The 17,341-nt window shown below is 37.3% G+C and overlaps 1 protein-coding gene across 1 annotated transcript; it reads left to right on the forward strand.

Moving 5' to 3' along the window:
• The first annotated feature begins 1,047 nt into the window (after window positions 1-1,047).
• On the forward strand, window positions 1,048-14,362 carry LOC146479894 (uncharacterized). Its single transcript, XM_085110778.1, has 9 exons — window positions 1,048-1,324; window positions 5,238-5,289; window positions 6,377-6,451; window positions 7,363-7,485; window positions 8,776-8,870; window positions 10,471-10,539; window positions 11,205-11,292; window positions 11,962-12,144; window positions 13,450-14,362. The coding sequence occupies exons 1-9, from the start codon at window positions 1,160-1,162 to the stop codon at window positions 14,046-14,048; spliced, it is 1,449 nt and encodes a 482-aa protein (XP_084966904.1). The 5' UTR covers window positions 1,048-1,159; the 3' UTR covers window positions 14,049-14,362.
• Window positions 14,363-17,341: the final 2,979 nt, after the last annotated feature.

Below are 17,341 nucleotides of genomic sequence, written 5' to 3' on the forward strand. Positions count from 1 at the left end.
AACAAGGCATTGTAGTTTCATTTTTCGCCTTAGAATATGAGGTTGGAAAGATTAAATAACTTACCATTTAATGCCGTCAAACTAAACTTTGTTGCCATTTTTGTATTTTTTGTAACAGCTGCCTCGTTTATCTAAATAAATTCCTCTTTAGTGACCGTGGCGAAACGGGAAGCCATCTTGTTTCTCTTCGGTTGCTCGGAGGTGAATAGTACTTAGCTAATCACGTCCGAGCTAGCCAATCAGCGCGCGCGAAAAGTACTATTCACTTGTGCGGTATATACTAATGTAGATCCACAAGAATATTTGATTCATAAATCGATGCAGCATGCATTCACTTCCTCGAGGTAACTGGAAGTTGCTCGGAGGTCATTTGTGTGTCACAAGGTCTGTAGTATGACTCCCCGCGCGGAAATCGAGCCTATAGTATAAGTAGGCTTACGTAATTTCTGCTTTATCTAGCATTTTTTTTATTTTTTTTTTGCAAGGAGGTAGGAGGTTTGCGGCATGCGCAAAGAGGAAAGACGATGAGTGTGGTTTTCTTCCTATATTAAAAAAAATTTTTAATGGTTAAAGATAGTTCTTTGAATAAAGCATCACGTTCAGTAATCAGTCGTTTTCATCCCACAACTAGACAGCATAATTCTACCTCCCCCCCCCCCCCCCCCCCTTGAAAATTTTATCTGGAAGGTGTTTTTATCGCCAAAACCTAAAACGAACTGAAACACCTCTAAAACAATTAAGAAAATAAACAGCCCTCTCCATCAATAGTTCATGTGACGGCTGATATGCCCAATGTATGGCAACTTCAGGTACGGATATTTTTCCTCAAGACGATGATATACTTCCCTGACCATGAAATCAGCCTTGCTTTTTTTTTTTAAGATTATTTGTTCTACAATTTTTTGGCCGATTAGATCCTTCACTACAGGATCCTGTACGATGGTGGTCCTTGCAAACACAATTAATTAGTGGCTTTTACTGCTGAGCCTGGTTATCCTGTGGCGCCGAGTATTCTACTTCCTAAATGACGTCAGCGGATAAGTCCTATTGTCGTTCGCAAGGGACTCATCACTTTTCTATACAGTAAAGACAACAAGGCTGTCTTTGAAATCTACATTTGAAATAATTTTCGATACTGTCAGTAACGCCAGTTACATGCATGGCTGCAAGAGACCATTTCGTGATCAGCAAGGTCATTCTAGTGTCACTGTTACATGTGATACTTCTTAAAGGATCAAGTCAGACTCCTTACAAATCGATCTCAGATCCCACAGGATGCCTTAAGGAATGCAGTGCCATTCTGACGCGAAGATCCCAAACAAAGGCAAGTTATTGTCCTTATTTACCAGATTTATAATAGAGCGATTCGTTTCGCACCACATTTACTGATTTAGCTAACGAAACGACAGAAACGCAATTACAAGCATATGAGTACGAACAAACGTGAGAAGCAAAAGGAGAAAGGAAAACAAACAAAATTGTTTGGTCGTTGTGCATTTCGCAGCTGCTGGATGAGCTCTTGAATTTGCGTAACATTCAACTTTATTAGTCTCGTGTTACTCAGCGAGAAAGGCTCAGCTGGCTAAGTGCTGTGAGGTTTTAGGTCATAAACATGATCAACCGTGCGCAATTCGAGTCTGTCGGGTAAAGAATAGCAGACCTTCAAATCATCACTATTACAGGAGCTTTCCAGAAGCGCCCAGCATCTCAGAATCGAAACAGAACCCTTTCTGAGTTTGCTAAACTTTCCTATCGTGAAAGGCTGAGATGGCTGTGAGGTTTTAGGTCATAAACATTATCAGCCTTACAGCAATTCGAGTCCGGTCGGGTAAAGAATAGCAGACCTTCAAATCATCACTATTACAGGAGCTTTCCAGAAGCGCCCAGCATCTCAGAATCGAAACAGACCCCTTTCTGAGTTTGCTAAACTTTCCTATCGTGAAAGGCTGAGATGGCTGTGAGGTTTTAGGTCATAAACATGATCAGCCTTACAGCAATTCAAGTCTGTCGGGTAATTAAAGAATAGCAGACCTTCAAATCATCACTATAACAGGAGCTTTCCAGAAGCGCCCAGCATCTACAATCGAAACAAAAACCTTTTTGGGTTTGCTAAACTTTCCTATCGTAAAACGCTCAGCTGGCTGTGAGGTCTTAGGTCATAAACATGATCAGCCTTACAGCAATTCAAGTCTGTCGGGTAAAGAATAGCAGACCTCTAGATCATCACTATTACAGGAGCTTTCCAGAAGCGCCCAGCGTCTACAATCGAAACAGAAACCTTTCTGAGTTTGCTAAACTTTCCTATCTTGACGCAGAATATTTTGAGCGTTGCTCATTTGATCCAGAGTCAGTGATTATTACTGAATTATTTCTGTTTGGGAAGTTGGCCAGAAGAACAATTTAATTTGTTTCCCTTGGTGGATGAAATTAATAATTGGCTTCTGTGCACTATTTAACGTTTATGGCCAAACATTTGACATATCACAACAGCGTCATAGTAGGGGTTCCAGTTGGTAATAGTAGTTTACGTCATTTTACCTTTTAAAGGACCCCCAAAGCCCTCAGAGGTCAATTCAATTGGAATTAAATAGGGTTTAAACTGTACGCGAACATTGCTGAGTCCCGCGAATGTAGGAGAAGTTAAAATTCCTGACAAGCCACTTTATTCCAAACGTTTTACTGCCACTCACACATCAATTAGAGAGATCAGCATTAAAATGAATATCACAATGAAATCTTCCACTGGATAAACACAAAGACTTCACCTTTTACTTCCTTGTTTACACAAGTTTTCTGTAAAATTTGCATGATGGGCATAAAAAGGCCGACAACAACAATGAACTGTCAAGGAGTATTGCATGCGGGATCTTTTGATGACATTAGCCTCTAATTTCAATTTGCAAAACTAAAAATAATTAATAGACGAATTTTTCAGTCTTTGACGCAGGCATACTTGGAAAAAAATCCGAGTTCTTCCAGCAGGAGTCAAACCTAAGATCTTCCAATTACTAGTTCGGATGCTCTACAACTGAGCTACAGGAGACTCTTGGGAGCTAAGGCCATTAAACTAGGTTCATCTGACAAATATCTTGCACACCGCTATGTGTATGGTTTGTTAATTGGTTCGCTTTGTCTTGTGCGACTGACAGTTCTGTTTTCTTATTTTGTTTTGTCTTGTCTTGTTCAATTTTTCGATATGACATTTTTTTTTTTTACCGAGTGATCCAGCGTCAAATCTTTTTTTTGTAACTTTTTCAGCTCCAATAGAGACTAGCATTTATTTTCTCCTCAGTTGATCAACATGGCATTGTATGACATGATCATAAAGGAAATGATTACCAAAGATAAAATGCTTGATATGCAAACAAAATCTCCCAACTACTACCATAAGAAATGGAGTACAATGAGGAGAACATAAACATTGATAGTGGGGCTTAAAGGATGAAAGTGCCCCTTCAAGATTTGGATGCTCATCTTCGTTCGTTCTAATGTATGCATGACCAAAAATGCCAAAACTGTGACCTCATTGTCAACAGATCAAGAAATGCAAACAAACAGAAAATTAACCATAGTAACATGTCTGCCGAAGAAGTTAAATTATTCAAGTTTGTTTCTAATGTTCGTTCCGAAGTTCAATGCTAGAGTTTTGTAGCTGACTAAATATTTGTATACTGCCAAGATGAGCCACAGGAAAGGATGGATAGCTGACATAAAACTGGTGTCGGGAAAGAACTGAGCACTGATGTGCGTGACGCGAAATGTTGCATGATAGAATATTTAAAACTAAGAAATTAATTAAATGAATAACGTCACGACATATATCGCAAGTAACGCGAGCAATATTAAATTAGTGAACAAAGCAGATTGCACAATTGTACTCTGGGAAAGTCCGAAGTTAATACACTGCATGACAATGATGTAACTGCACGCATCTATTAAGCTAAATAAGGAAGAGAAACGGGTGTAATTGTGACTGAATTGAAATTAAATTTAGTAGCATTACAATAGTGTAGGCTTGGGATTTTACTGTGCTCGTGATTGTAGTGAAAATACTTGTTGCACAAATAGAACCTAGTAAATCTTACTACAATTGTAATGTAAGGTCAGATCCGGGGGGGGGGGGGTACTCCCCTATATGGGCTATACGGGGACGTGCCGCTGGATAGGGTATGGTTTTTGGTCTCTCTGCCCTGAACAGGGTATATAATTTCAAACGAGTCTGCCCTGGACCCGTCCTAGACAGGGTATGGTTGCAAGACTGTCGTTGAGTATTTGGCAATCCGAAATCAGGCCCAAATCAGAGACGTTAGTCTGTATTTATTTTAGTGAGCAATGCTTCACGTCGATTGAGTTTCCACTTAAGGTTCACCGCTGTTAATGCGAAATTTTGGGATTTTTCGCCATCACTTCTAGGTAGTGTATTATTTTATCTGTTGTGATTGGTATTCGCGTTTCAATGCGTGGAACATCACGTCCGGTAAGTGACAGTGGGCCTTTAAATATTATTACTATTGCCAATAAACACAAGACCTAGATGTTGTCCTCTGTCCTAAATAGGGTCTTAGAATAGAGGACGTTGTCCTACACAGGGTAGGTATTTAAGGTTATTTTCGTCCTAAACAGGGTAAGGGTTTCAAACCCCCAGCGGCACCCCTACACCCAAACATGGGCCAAGTGCCCCCCCCCCTCCCCCCGGGGGTCAGATCGAGTAAGAACGGATTGTGAACGGAACTGTGCATCGCGAATAGAAGATAGTGAATTGTAGATTGGATCAGAGATTGTCAGATTATTGGAATGTTAAATAAATCTTTAGAAAAGGAAAGATACAGTCCTCTTCAGTTTGTGAACCGGAAAGTGCGGAGTCCGTGAAAGATTCCGCGACAACTGGATTGTATTTTGTAGTCAGGACTAATAGTGAAAGGTTTACCGAGCTAGCAAGAATTAAAATTTGTTTCGAATGTTTGTTTCCAAATTGCAATTGAACGCTAGAACTTTGTAGTTGACTAAACTGATAGTCGATAGATATTTAGATATTAAAAGTAGAGCAAAAAATTCAAATAGAAAACACCTTTGTAAAGAGTTTTACATTAGAGGGAACTAATTCGTCTAGTAGTTGGTTTATAATGAACTTTAACCCGCAGAAAAAAGATTCAATGTTAGTATTAAACCAGTAGCACTGCTGTTAAACACGTTTAGGCCAGACTTATGAACGTATTCCTGCTTTTATCGCCACACAGGTGCAAAGATTCTTTGCTAGATGTTACCACCTTTGCCTGAACCAAGCAAAAGGTAATTCACAAGCAGTTACAAAATACTCTCTGCTTCTCTTTTTGCTTGTGCGCATTTGTTATGCGCATCTAGGGATGGTCCGAGAAGCTAATGATTTTTTTTGGGCGGTGCCTACTAATTCAAAGGAAATTTATTCCTACAGAGAATAAATGAATTTATGCGGCTCGCTACGTGAGTTAATTTTTTGACTAGTAGGGGTCAGTTTACATACGGGACTCTTAGTTCCGAGTATTTAATCAATGCAGGCCAGAGTTCAGGCCTCTTTTTCTCCAGCCTTCGATTGTGGCCAATATATAGCAGAACTCATGATCTCAGTTTCATTACTTGCTCCCAGCAAACAGAGCACAGTCTTGGCTATGCGCCCCCCTTTTAATTTGGTTTAAGATAACGAGCGAGAAGCATAAAGGTGTTACTAAAATTACTTAGCAAGTGTTACTAAAATCCGAAAGGAAACCTGTGGGCAATCTAGTATTTCTCAGAGGTAATTATAAAGCTTTAATTTGGAAAAAATTCCATACATCGTTTTATTTTTTAAAGATTTTAGAATTATTATTGCTCAATTATCGTAACCGTTATCATGATAGACCCTCCTTTCGGTGTCTCACTAAATCGATTAAAATAGCTATTGTAGTTGTAAAGAGAACATCACCTCATACATAAGTCATAAGTCATAAGTCTTTGTGGGATTTGTTAATTCTTAGAATGGGGAATTTCAGTTAATCTCAGAAAAATTGAGATTTAATAGTGATTAAAACGTAGTTAAAGTTGAATTAATAATTAATATAGGAACAGCATTGATCAGAGCACTATCATTTGGGAGTATCCCTGTGTATTTTGCATTCTAACTGGATGTTTGTATAGATGTTCTTTCCTGTTTGTCTCTCTTAAATTACATCCTATTTCGTCAACGCTCGACGGTTATGCCCCTTAAAAAGAGCATCAATAGAAAAAAAATTTCCAGAAAAATGGTGTCTGGCCTTGCCATTCTTTCGCTAAGTTGCCAATTAACCAGCAAAGAAAAAACAACCAGTTATCTTATCTTCTGTTTCTCTTGTTTTTTCTTTTTTGTTGTTTTTTTTTTTTCCAGTTGTAGACCGTGAAACATTAACTGACAAGATATTCGTCAAAAAACGCTACAGGAAAGCACTCACTCCAAACAGTGGTAAGTAGTTGGTGATAAAATTAGTTGATTAACTTTGCTTAGTTGCCATCATCAGCATCATTACTGTCGTTGTCATCATCATCATCATCAGCAGCAGCAGCAGCAGCAGCAACAGTATCATCATTACTTGTCGTCATCATCAGCGTCATTGCTATCGTCATTATTATGATGATGATGATTATGATTATTTTCTTATGCCATTACCCTTGGAAAAACACGCCAGTTCTTCCCTACTTACACAGAAAGTATTAAGAAGTGTTATATATACTATAAATGTGATAATATTAAAAACTGATTAATAATGGTAATTGAACTGAGTGGAGTGCAATTTTGGTCTGAAATCATACGCGTGATTTCAAAATCGAACGAGCGCGCCGCTTGAGTTTGATTTGAAATCGCAAGTATGATTTCAGACCAAAATTGCACGACACAAAGTTCAATTACCACTTTATCACACCTATTTTAAAACCACAGAGTTTTATTGTCAATTTTAATGTTCTATTTTTGCGACTTCATTTCCATTTTCATGGACTAAAGAAAGGATGCGATTTAGAGCGAAAAATGGTACAATTTGGGAATAAATCGCACTGTTGAGAGCCGATCAGATTGCAAGGATCATCAGTGATTTCAAAATGAGTGTAATAAAGTCATTTTATTCTTTGTTTCCATCGAGTTTTCATAGATATTTTTAACCATTCATGTCCCGCTATCTTGACAAGTACTTCAAGAGATTGAGACATGCGGGTTAGTAAATTCAAGAGCGTAAATATATCATTTTTCAAGTTATGTAAGTTTTTGCCGGCGATTTCTTGTTGACCGCCTAAGACCATTATTTACTCCAGATCCTTTCAAATTACTGGATTAAGAGTTTTTTTTAGTTTTTGAATAGGTTCTAATTTTTTTTCATTTAGATTGCCCGAATTCGTCACCTAATCAATCGGTGGATTGGTTGCCATCAAAAATCAGTGTAAGCTTTGGTCAGTACGAACACACCAACCACTGGTATATAAATGCATCATGGACCCCAATGAACGGTAAGTAATAAACGAAGCTACTGACCGGTATACGCGGGCAATACACTGCGTCTTTTGATTAGCATCAAAGGTTTGACAAAGGTGTGAGAAACAAACACTTTTGACATGCCTTGAGAGTAGCACATTTACCACAACGTTTAATAGTCCTTTAACGTGCATCAAAGGTAGTTTTTACAATAACTGTCAAAATTTCCGTACGCTGATTGACTCGAAGCTATTGTCTATAAGAGTACAGACAATAAAAATGAGGTCAGATGTAAGGCGCGCGCTTTCTTAACAGAAAATAAAGCCAATTCCGCTCGCACTTTTTCCATGTTATTGTAAAAAACAAATTGACGTCAGTTTTCCATGGTCTATACTATTACAGACCAAAACTAAAGCCATGAAATTTTCAAAACTTGGCAGTGAAACCGCTCGCCTGCGGCTTCGTGGTTCCATTTGAATTTTGGTCATTTTGTGACGTCATTTTATGGTGTATTTGAGTATAAACCCTAGAAAACTGCCGTGGGTTTGTTCAATACCTTTCTATAAGTCAAACAAACAGTTGACAACAACACTTTTACACCGCCTCAAATCTCGATCAAAAGCGCTTTACCTTTGATACTATGTCAAAGGCTTGGTAAGGACGGACTTTACCATGCGTAGCGTAAAGTGCACTACACTTGCTAAAGAGAAGGCCAAATGAAAGGATTTAGACGGATTTTCGAACGTAAAATTTTAGCGGTTTCAAACTGAATTGTAGCGAGAGAAAGCCAAAGGTAACTGAGCGCGCTTTCGTGTTGCTGTAGTCACTGGAAATCTCTCTGCTTCCCAGTAAACGTAATTAATGAAATAAATAAACTTAATTAATTAAAACGAATTTTGTTACCGATAAGTTTAAATCCCTTGTGTTTCCATCCTCGGAGATCCAGGAACAGTTTGTCTGGTGGAAGAGATTTTCGTGGGCGAAAGTTATTTGTAAGAACAGGAGAGCCCCTGGGCAATTACTCTTACCGAAACAGTTCCAGAAGCATTTGAATTCCCCGCTTCTGGCCGATCAGAAGCGTGGAATTCAACTGAATGCTTCTGGAACTGGTTCGGTAAGAGTAATTGCTCAGGGGTCTCCAAGGATGTTGTGTTTCCTGAGGGCGGTATTTTGAGTGAAGGGGAATGACGTGGGCAACAGGGAGTAAGATTATAGACCCATTACAGGTGACCAGAAGTTTGGGATCCCTTGCTACCAGGTTTTACTGTGCTCATCTCCAGGGGAAGATAAACTTCTTCTAGCCTGCTTTTTATTTCTTTGTTTAGATTCACTTGGAAACTGGACTGGTATTCTCGTTCGCCTTGGTATTATTTCCAACGATAGTTCTATGGCCGGGGCATTGTGCTTTTTGCGTCCGAAGGTAAGGAGAAAATTTTCCGGCGCTTCCATTGCGCATATGCCACACATTGACATTCAAATCCTAGCAGTATGCAGGATGTTTAATAATAATACTAATAATAATAATAATAATAATAACACTTTATTCAAATACATATACGTTCATAAACATGATACACGATACATATTTGAAAAGGAGGACCGCGAGGTTATCCCTATAAAAGGTCCTTCTGTGTCAATAAATCTTCATCCACTTTTTTAGGCCTCTTTTAAATTTGATAACGTTAATTTCGTCCGTAAAAAGATGGTTTGGCAAACTTTTCCAGTCCTTGGCGATTCTCACGAAGAAGGAGTACTTAAAGGAGTTAACTTCAGCTAATTTAGTTTGTATTTTGTATGGATGGTTGGCTCTAGTATTTTTACTTCTACCAAAACTCGAAATAGTCGTCAAAGACCAAACACTGTCTTGTAACATTCCACTATGCTGAAGACTGTGTTCCAATTGAACAATATACATCGTTCTTCTTATGACATCTCGCCTAGTTTTTTTTCCGAAAGCGATTCTCGATGCTCTTCGTTTTTGTTTGTTTACCCCGTGAACCTAGTTTAATGGCCTTAGCTCCCACGAGTCTCCTGTAGCTCAGTGGTAGAGCACTCGAAGAAGTAATCGGAAGGTCTTAGGTTCGACTCCAGATAGGAGCACTCGGATTTCCTTTTCTCCAAGTATGCCCGTGTCAGTCACTGAATAATACAACATTTTTGTACATGTATTAGTTGCTGAACGCCATGCAGGACATGAAAACGGTCATAGTAGCACTTTTTGAGGCTTAACAGTCATTTGTGGCGCTTACGCATGCATATTTAACAGTTAACTCACGAACGCCCCGGGGCGGTTTCGGCAGGAAGTGATGAGAGACAACTGTGTTCACAGGCTAATAAAAACGAGATTTTAATATCGGTTAATGGCTTGCGAGGATTACTTCGTCACCATTATATGGCAGCCGCGCATGCTCCGGCATAATATGGAACTTAAGCAGCGACAACGATAACTTGAAAACATAAGTTCATGTTGTTTAAGCTACTTCGTGATCATTTTCACTCGTTCAAACTATCTAGGAACTAAACTGGTAGGAGTGGTGTTTAAGTTAACGTTCTCCATACAGAAAGCCTTAGCTTAAATTTTTCTTCTTGGATTCTATGTTATAAAAGGCCCCACAAGCTTGTAGCTTTAACTGTTGCCGTGTTTAAATAAACGTTGTACAAATTTGGTCATTTTACGTTGTTGGTTTTAAGAGGAAGGCGAAGAAATGTATCGAGATATAAATCAAATGTGCAGAGCGATTGGTTTTGCTCATAAAACCTGTTGTTTCGTGGTGTTGTCGACGCCACCGTAGTTGACGTCGACGTGTTTAATGCCGAATCCGACTTGGAAATAAGTAGAAAATACCCATGAAATAGGCAATCATGGAAGAGTATATCTTTCTCTTAGTTTTTGCCTAGTTTCTATACAATTTTTCCATTGCTTCTGAAGTTGTACACGTGCTTCTGTTTCTCGCAGGAAACCCTGCAGTACTGGTTTCTTTACATTCCTTTGTGATTCCTTGCCTTTTTATACATTTTAGAACCAGACGTTTTTCAGAAATAATATCTCTTCACATGGCTACAGATGCCCAGATCCTGTTCTTTTGTGGGTAAGTATTAACATCGCATTTAAAAATATATATTAATCTCTGTTTATTAATCTTACATAGCCATCTTTTTCGGCTAACTTACAACTTGTATACATGTATTATTGTTGCTATAAGTTACAGACGTCCTTAAGAAATTTCTAACGTGCTACATGAAGAACGGTACATACAAACCTGCGATCACGTTTTAGTTATCGAAAAATTTTGCTTAGACTGACTACCGTACTTTTTCAGCTAAACGACTCCCCAAAATATAAGCTTGCACTTACTACGCTCTTTCCGATAATAGTGCATCCCCACCCCCTCCCACACACACCCAAATATTAAAGCCCAAGGGCTATTAAGATTCGCTGTTTTGAGCTGCTAGCTTAGTGTTCCAAGCATTTTGTTGTCAAATCCAACCGATTTTGAAACTTAAATTCTCACCAGTAATAAACCTTACCCCTTTTAAGATCCCCCTCCCCTACAATAAACCCCCTCAAAGGCCCTTAAAACAAATGATAGATGTGTACCCACGGCTTATGTTCGGAATTTTTCGTATTAAATTATGGTATCATAATAAATGCAGAATGATAGACGATAGGTCTTACATTTTTCTGCAGTTACTGCAAGAAGCATTGTCTTAAATAAATAATTACTTACAATTCTTTCATGTTGTACTTTTTAAGGTTCTTGGTGTCCCTTTTTCTCCTTTACGAGACGTTTTTGACATAAAGCCGTTTTATCCATCAAGTACAACTACATTACCAACTTCACGTAAGTGTTTAGTTTGGTAGAAAACATCAAATACCATCCACAAATGGACGGATAAGTTTCCTCTATAATCCGTTATTTATTTTATTTCATTTCATTTTATTGTTATTTTGAGTACAGAGTTAAAATCATTATAAGGCAGTGTAATATTGTAAACCCCAATATAAATACTAATGCCAACATCAGCAACTGCGCAGCTATCTTGGCTACACTGTCTTTAGTATGTTTTGTTCATTTGTAACTTTAACTTGTCTTCCTGTTGTAATTCTGTAACGAGTAAGAGTATTTATTGTAAGAGGGTTCAAGGATTGTTACGTTATAGTAGTGTAGCGTTTAGTTTAGTAGTGTTAAGTTTTAGCTGTCTGTTATATCGACAGTTTTATACGTTGTTACTTATAAATTGTATTGTAAAATGCTTCTTGTTGTTGTTTAATTTAAGTATTTTATAATAAAAATCACCAGTGGAACAAAAAAACGTGCTATGGTGAACCGAAAACCCCGAAATTTCACAGCAAACCAAAAACGGGCTTTCAAAATGTCGCCCCAATTTTTTTTTTTCCAGAACAGAAGAAATAATGGGAGGGGAGGAAAAGTGACAATTAAAATTCTCGAATCTGATTGTTGCCATCGCATGTCTGATCTGTTTTTCGATTCCCTTCAACCCTTTTGTAGCAAGAATACACCCCAAGGATTATACTGTCTTGCCTAAATCAGATACGAACTACACCTCACCAACTCCAAATCACACTGTACTCGCTGTGTCTATTTCGATTGGCATCCTCGTTGGGATATGTCTTGTTGTCGGCATGCTGAAGTACTTTGTATGCCACAAGAACAATGGTGTGTTGCCTCAAGGTTTGTACGCATTTTTAGTTAAGTTGTGTACTAAAACATAATTGTCATAATCATACGTCCCTTACATTGCTGACTTTCTTATGACCTAGTGATTAGACCGCTAAGATTCTCACGTTTTCACTGAGTTTAAGTGCAATGTAATCACACAACAGCAATGCCTAAAGTGTGTTTGTGTGGTGAAAACTGGAAGACAACATCGGTTTGCAAGTACAATCGAACCCGTAATCAGGACGGTGCCTACTTTTGTTACTGCGCATACGTTCTGCGCATCTCGAGATACTTGGGTTTCCTATGGGTGTTCCTACTAGTACAGGGATATTTTTTGCGCGGTTTAAAATATGCGGAGAAAGCAGAACATAGCAAGTGCTCTTGGTATTCAAAAAGAAAATTGGGGGTAACCATGCATTTTTCAGAGATAATAAGCTTCAATATGGAAAAATCGTCATACATTCCTTTATATTTAAGAGCTTTTTAGAATTACTGTGGCTTATCGGTAAAAAATCCGTGGTTACCCCCAATTTTCTTTCAGGATTCCGATAGCCCTTGCTTAGGTGCAGTCTTAATAATCCTGACAAACTGAGTACAGCTTACTTAATAAACGACAAAGCTGAAAACCTACCATCTTTCTCTGTTTGTCAAATTTCACTGAACTACTCATCAGTAAAGGAATCATGTTGAAAAGGAATCCATAGTTTTTGCCTTTTTATTGGTTTTATCCCAATAATATTTACACAATTTATCGCTCACAGAAATGTTCAATGAAACGTTCTTTTGGTGAATCTCTCCTGGGAGTTTTAAGAGACCGTTTTTTTATTATGCAAACAATTTCCCAAACAATTAGTCAGAGCAGTTATCTTGGAGGGGGTCATACATGTCTTGTTTAACCAAATTGCATTGACTCTTTCTCGAATCTAAAAAAAGGTGAAAAATGGGCTACAATATCCATAAATATGAAACAACCAACCTTGTTCTGCTGAACAAACTGTAAAACCTTAAATGATAACTGACATGTGCCATGGTGCAATACAATATATGCATCACGCATGCGCAAGCTGAATGGCTGGACTTAGTGGAGATCACAATAAAGTGAATAAGAACTTTGTCTATAGCGGAAACTGAAAAGATATGTTTATTGTTCTTCAAATGCTACCTTCCTGAGACGGAAACTTTGCAAATCTTATTCAGCAGTAAACGTCTTGCCTATGAGTTACTACACACTGTTGACACTGAACTTTTTGGTGGTGGTTTTCATTTCTACTTCACGAGAGGTTTACTTTTTTTCTTTCTTTCTTTCTTTCCATTTAGATTTCGATTACCACGCTTTCATAATTTACAACAACGCGGACCAAATGTGGGTGTCAAGTAAGCTTCTTCCTCTATTGGAAGAAAAGCATCATTTAAAATGCTGCGTACACTACAGGGACTTTGCACCTGGACAACCCTTCCAAGATAGCATGGCGGAAAGTGTGTACAAAAGTTACAAAATTATAGCAGTGCTATCCAGCAACTTGTTAAAGAGCAACTATTGTATTTATGAACTAAACATTGCAAAATATCGCCTTTTGAACAGAAAGGACGACAGTTTGATTATGATAAGAGTTGATGAAGCGAATAGCAAAGAGCTTCCTCGAGAACTTCGAAAAAGAAATTTCATCGACTACTGCAATCCATTTGAGAAGCCGTTTTGGGAGGAAAAATTACTCAAGTTCCTGAACGTTCAAGACGATCATTGCATCAGTGAATCCGCAACTTCACAACAGAACGGTTTTGATAGCAATATGAATAACTGTTCTGTCATTGCTTGTAGAAATGATGAACGAGTAACAGTTAACAGACTTAACAGTACGACTAGTCATTCCACAGAAATATCGATTCTTACCTCAAATGAGGGTGAAATAATGTAAACTGTTTAGCAACCTGTTATAATTTGCATGAATAAGAGCAAGTATAGAATCTTGGCTGAAAATGATAGTTTTAAAACTTCTTTTTCCCTTTCACTATCGTTTTCCACTCTCTTTTTTTTTTTTTTAATTTTTATTTGCAAGAAAACACACAGTTACATACAATAATAAACTAGAGTACTTACGCACTTACACTTTGTACAATATTACAATTAGCTTACTCACTCGCTGGCCCGCTAACACATCATTCACAACACTCACTCACTCATCTCATGCTCTCATGCACTCACTCACAAAAAATTGAAAGTCACACCCGTACAAGTCATATATATATATATATATATATATATATATATATATATATATATATATATATATATATATATATATATTAAACAGGTCTAAGTATTATCCATTTCTTTTTAAATATGTCTAATGTATTATTTTTCGTACAAACAAATTTCTCTGTGTCATACTTTAACGATACTTTAAATTTGTAACCACCTATATTCGGAAGTTCGTTATTTCTTCTACACCCCCATAAATAAATTTTTTCTATAAGTAACAGGTAATTTAGTAAGGGGCATTCTGGTGTTAGAACACCTATTAAAATATGTCTCAACTCAAGATGTATTTGTTGTTTTGTCAGGGATAAGTAATATAATTCAAAGTCTTTCCAAAAAGTAATTGAGTAAGAACAATTATAAAAGAGATGCTGTATAGTTTCTGATTCCCGTTTGCAAAAAGAGCACAGATTGTCTGAAATATAGCCGATTTTATGTAATTTTGAATTAGTGTAAAGTATAGAGTTTAATACCTTAAACTGAAAGGCCTGAACGTATGGCTCGAAAGCAACTGAATGGGGAAGACAGAAAGCTTTTTTCAACGCCTCATCAGATAAATTAAATTCACACTTTAGTTTTTGCGCATGATTAGGGAAGCGTGCCTTTTTACGGACAAAAAGGGAATAGTAATCTTTAGATTTCTTTTTAGTTACATCGAAAAGACCACTGTCAGTTTTGAAGGATGGATTTAGGACTATGGGATCCGGTTTATAATTAGCATTTCTTAAATTGAGCGATATGGAGTAGCCTAGACCAGTCCATTCCAGAAAATTCGTCTTCTCTATGTATTTTGCCTGTAATTCATAAGAGTCGATATTATTAAGATCAAAGCGTAAGTCGCCCACAGTTCGAATCCCATTATTGAAATACCTTTTATAGAAAACTGGTTTATTGTTTATTCGTATTTCTTGATTATTCCAAATAAAGTAATGCCAGTTAGTATCATTTGCATTGTCTGTGCGAAACTCAGACCACCATTTCAATAACTCTGCATAGAATTGAGAATTAATATTTAAGTCTTTAATATTATAATTGCAATTAAAAAGAACCAGACCGCCTGTTTCTTTTAGAAGATATTCTAAATAGCTTTTCCAAACGCCTGAATTATCACCAAAGATTCTTTTCAGCCAGGAGAGGCGGAGAGATTTGATCATGCTTTCAATATCAACCATTTTGAGGCCACCTCCCTCATAATTATTTACTGCAGATACTCTAGTTACTTTGTCTTTACCTTTCCATAGGAAATTGTATATCAAATAGTTTAATTCTTTCACTATATGTTCAGGGGTAGGTAGCAAAGAAGATATGTAAACAACTTTCGGCAAGAGCAGAGTTTTGATAATAGTAACCTTCCCGTAAAGGGATAACCCCCTGGAGGACCAGATATTAATTAATTTTTTTATCTTGTCAAGCCTTTCTGAGAAGTTTTTTTGAAAGAGAAGTTTTTTATCATATGAAAAGAAGACTCCAAGAGCTTTTATTGGATCGCTCGGCCATTTGATTCCGAGCGGCTTCATTTCATTTCCTTTCAGCGATCCCAGCCACATTCCCTCTGTCTTTGAGCTATTGACATTTAAACCTGATATATTTTTAAAATTCTCTAGCAACTGAAAGAGTATGTGGGCCGACTCTATGTCAGCGAGAACCGCAGTTGTATCATCAGCATATTGTAATGATTTGGTCTCTTGTTGTTCAATTACAATTCCCTTTATTTCAACATTTTCTCTGACGGAAATTGCCAAAGTCTCAACAGCTAAAAGAAAAAGATAAGGAGACAAAGGGTCACCCTGCCTGACTCCTCTTGAAAGGTTAAAGTATTCTGATGACAAGCCATTATTTATCACACAGCTTTGAATATTCTTATAAAAAGTTTTTATCCAACGCTTAAATTCAGGGCCAAAATTGAAGGCATCCAGACAGTTAAACAGAAAGTTCCACTCTAAAGTATCAAAAGCTTTTCGAAAATCAATAAATATCATCAGACCAGGTATATTTTCTTTTTCTGTAAAATCCATAATATCAAGAATTGACCTTACCGTTTCACCGATATAGCGATCTTTAACGTAACCGGATTGATTACAATGTATAGGCAGGACATTTTTAAGTCTAGAAGCAATTACCTTCGAGATTATTTTGGCATCAACATTGACTAGAGAAATAAGTCTCCAATTTTCTATTAACGTGCGATCTTTTCCTTGTTTTTCTATTAAAGTGATGACAGCTTGCTTTTGGGAATTGGACAATTCTTCCTTTACAAAAGACTCATTTATGCAATTAATGAACGGCTCACAAATAAAATTCCAACATTTTTTGTAAAATTCAATTGGGATTCCGTCATTTCCGGGAGACTTGTTGTTTTGAAAAGTTTCTAAAATGCTTTTACATTCGTCGCTGGTAATTTGGCCTTCACACGATTGTTTCTGTTCTTCAGATAGTTGCGGAACATTTAAATTGTTCAAAAAAGACATGATGGAATCCGTATCTGTCGCTTTTGATTTGTACAAGTTGTAATAAAAATCCTTTTGTTCGGAGAGTATCCGGTAAGGATCAGCTGTTATAGCGCCACTTATTAACAGCTTTCTGATATGTTTCTTCAAATGATTTCTCTTTTCCAAATTCAAAAAGTACTTAGTGCTTCTTTCTCCATGCTCATGCCAGCGAGCCCTTGCACGTACAATAATTCCATTCGTTTTCTCTTCATAAAATAATTCCAGCTTCTCTTTGACTTCATTTAAACGAGATTTGTTTAAATCATTTGGGTCATTTTCAAACCGTGTGGTTACTTCTTTGTATTCCTCTTGAATTATCTTTTCTACATCATTTCTCTGTTTAGTTTTTTCTTTAGAGTACTTAATAGCATGCTTTCTGATATTGTATTTAATCCAATCCCAAACTGCGCGTTTGTCCGATAACTCTTGTTCCCCCTCCAATTTCCATTTAGAAATATTAACA

The sequence above is a fragment of the Pavona decussata genome, unplaced genomic scaffold (assembly GCF_977016875.1).
Source record: "Pavona decussata unplaced genomic scaffold, jaPavDecu1.1 SCAFFOLD_58, whole genome shotgun sequence".
Taxonomy (NCBI): Eukaryota; Metazoa; Cnidaria; class Anthozoa; order Scleractinia; family Agariciidae; genus Pavona; species Pavona decussata.

Coding starts and splice junctions, on each gene's coding strand:
- LOC146479894 (XM_085110778.1), top strand. CDS start 1,160: ATGGCTGCAAGAGACCATTTCGTGATCAGCAAGGTCATTCTAGTGTCA. Junction 1,325..5,237: donor CGCGAAGATCCCAAACAAAG/GCAAGTTATTGT, acceptor ATCGCCACACAG/GTGCAAAGATTCTTTGCTAG. Junction 11,293..11,961: donor AACTACATTACCAACTTCAC/GTAAGTGTTTAG, acceptor ACCCTTTTGTAG/CAAGAATACACCCCAAGGAT.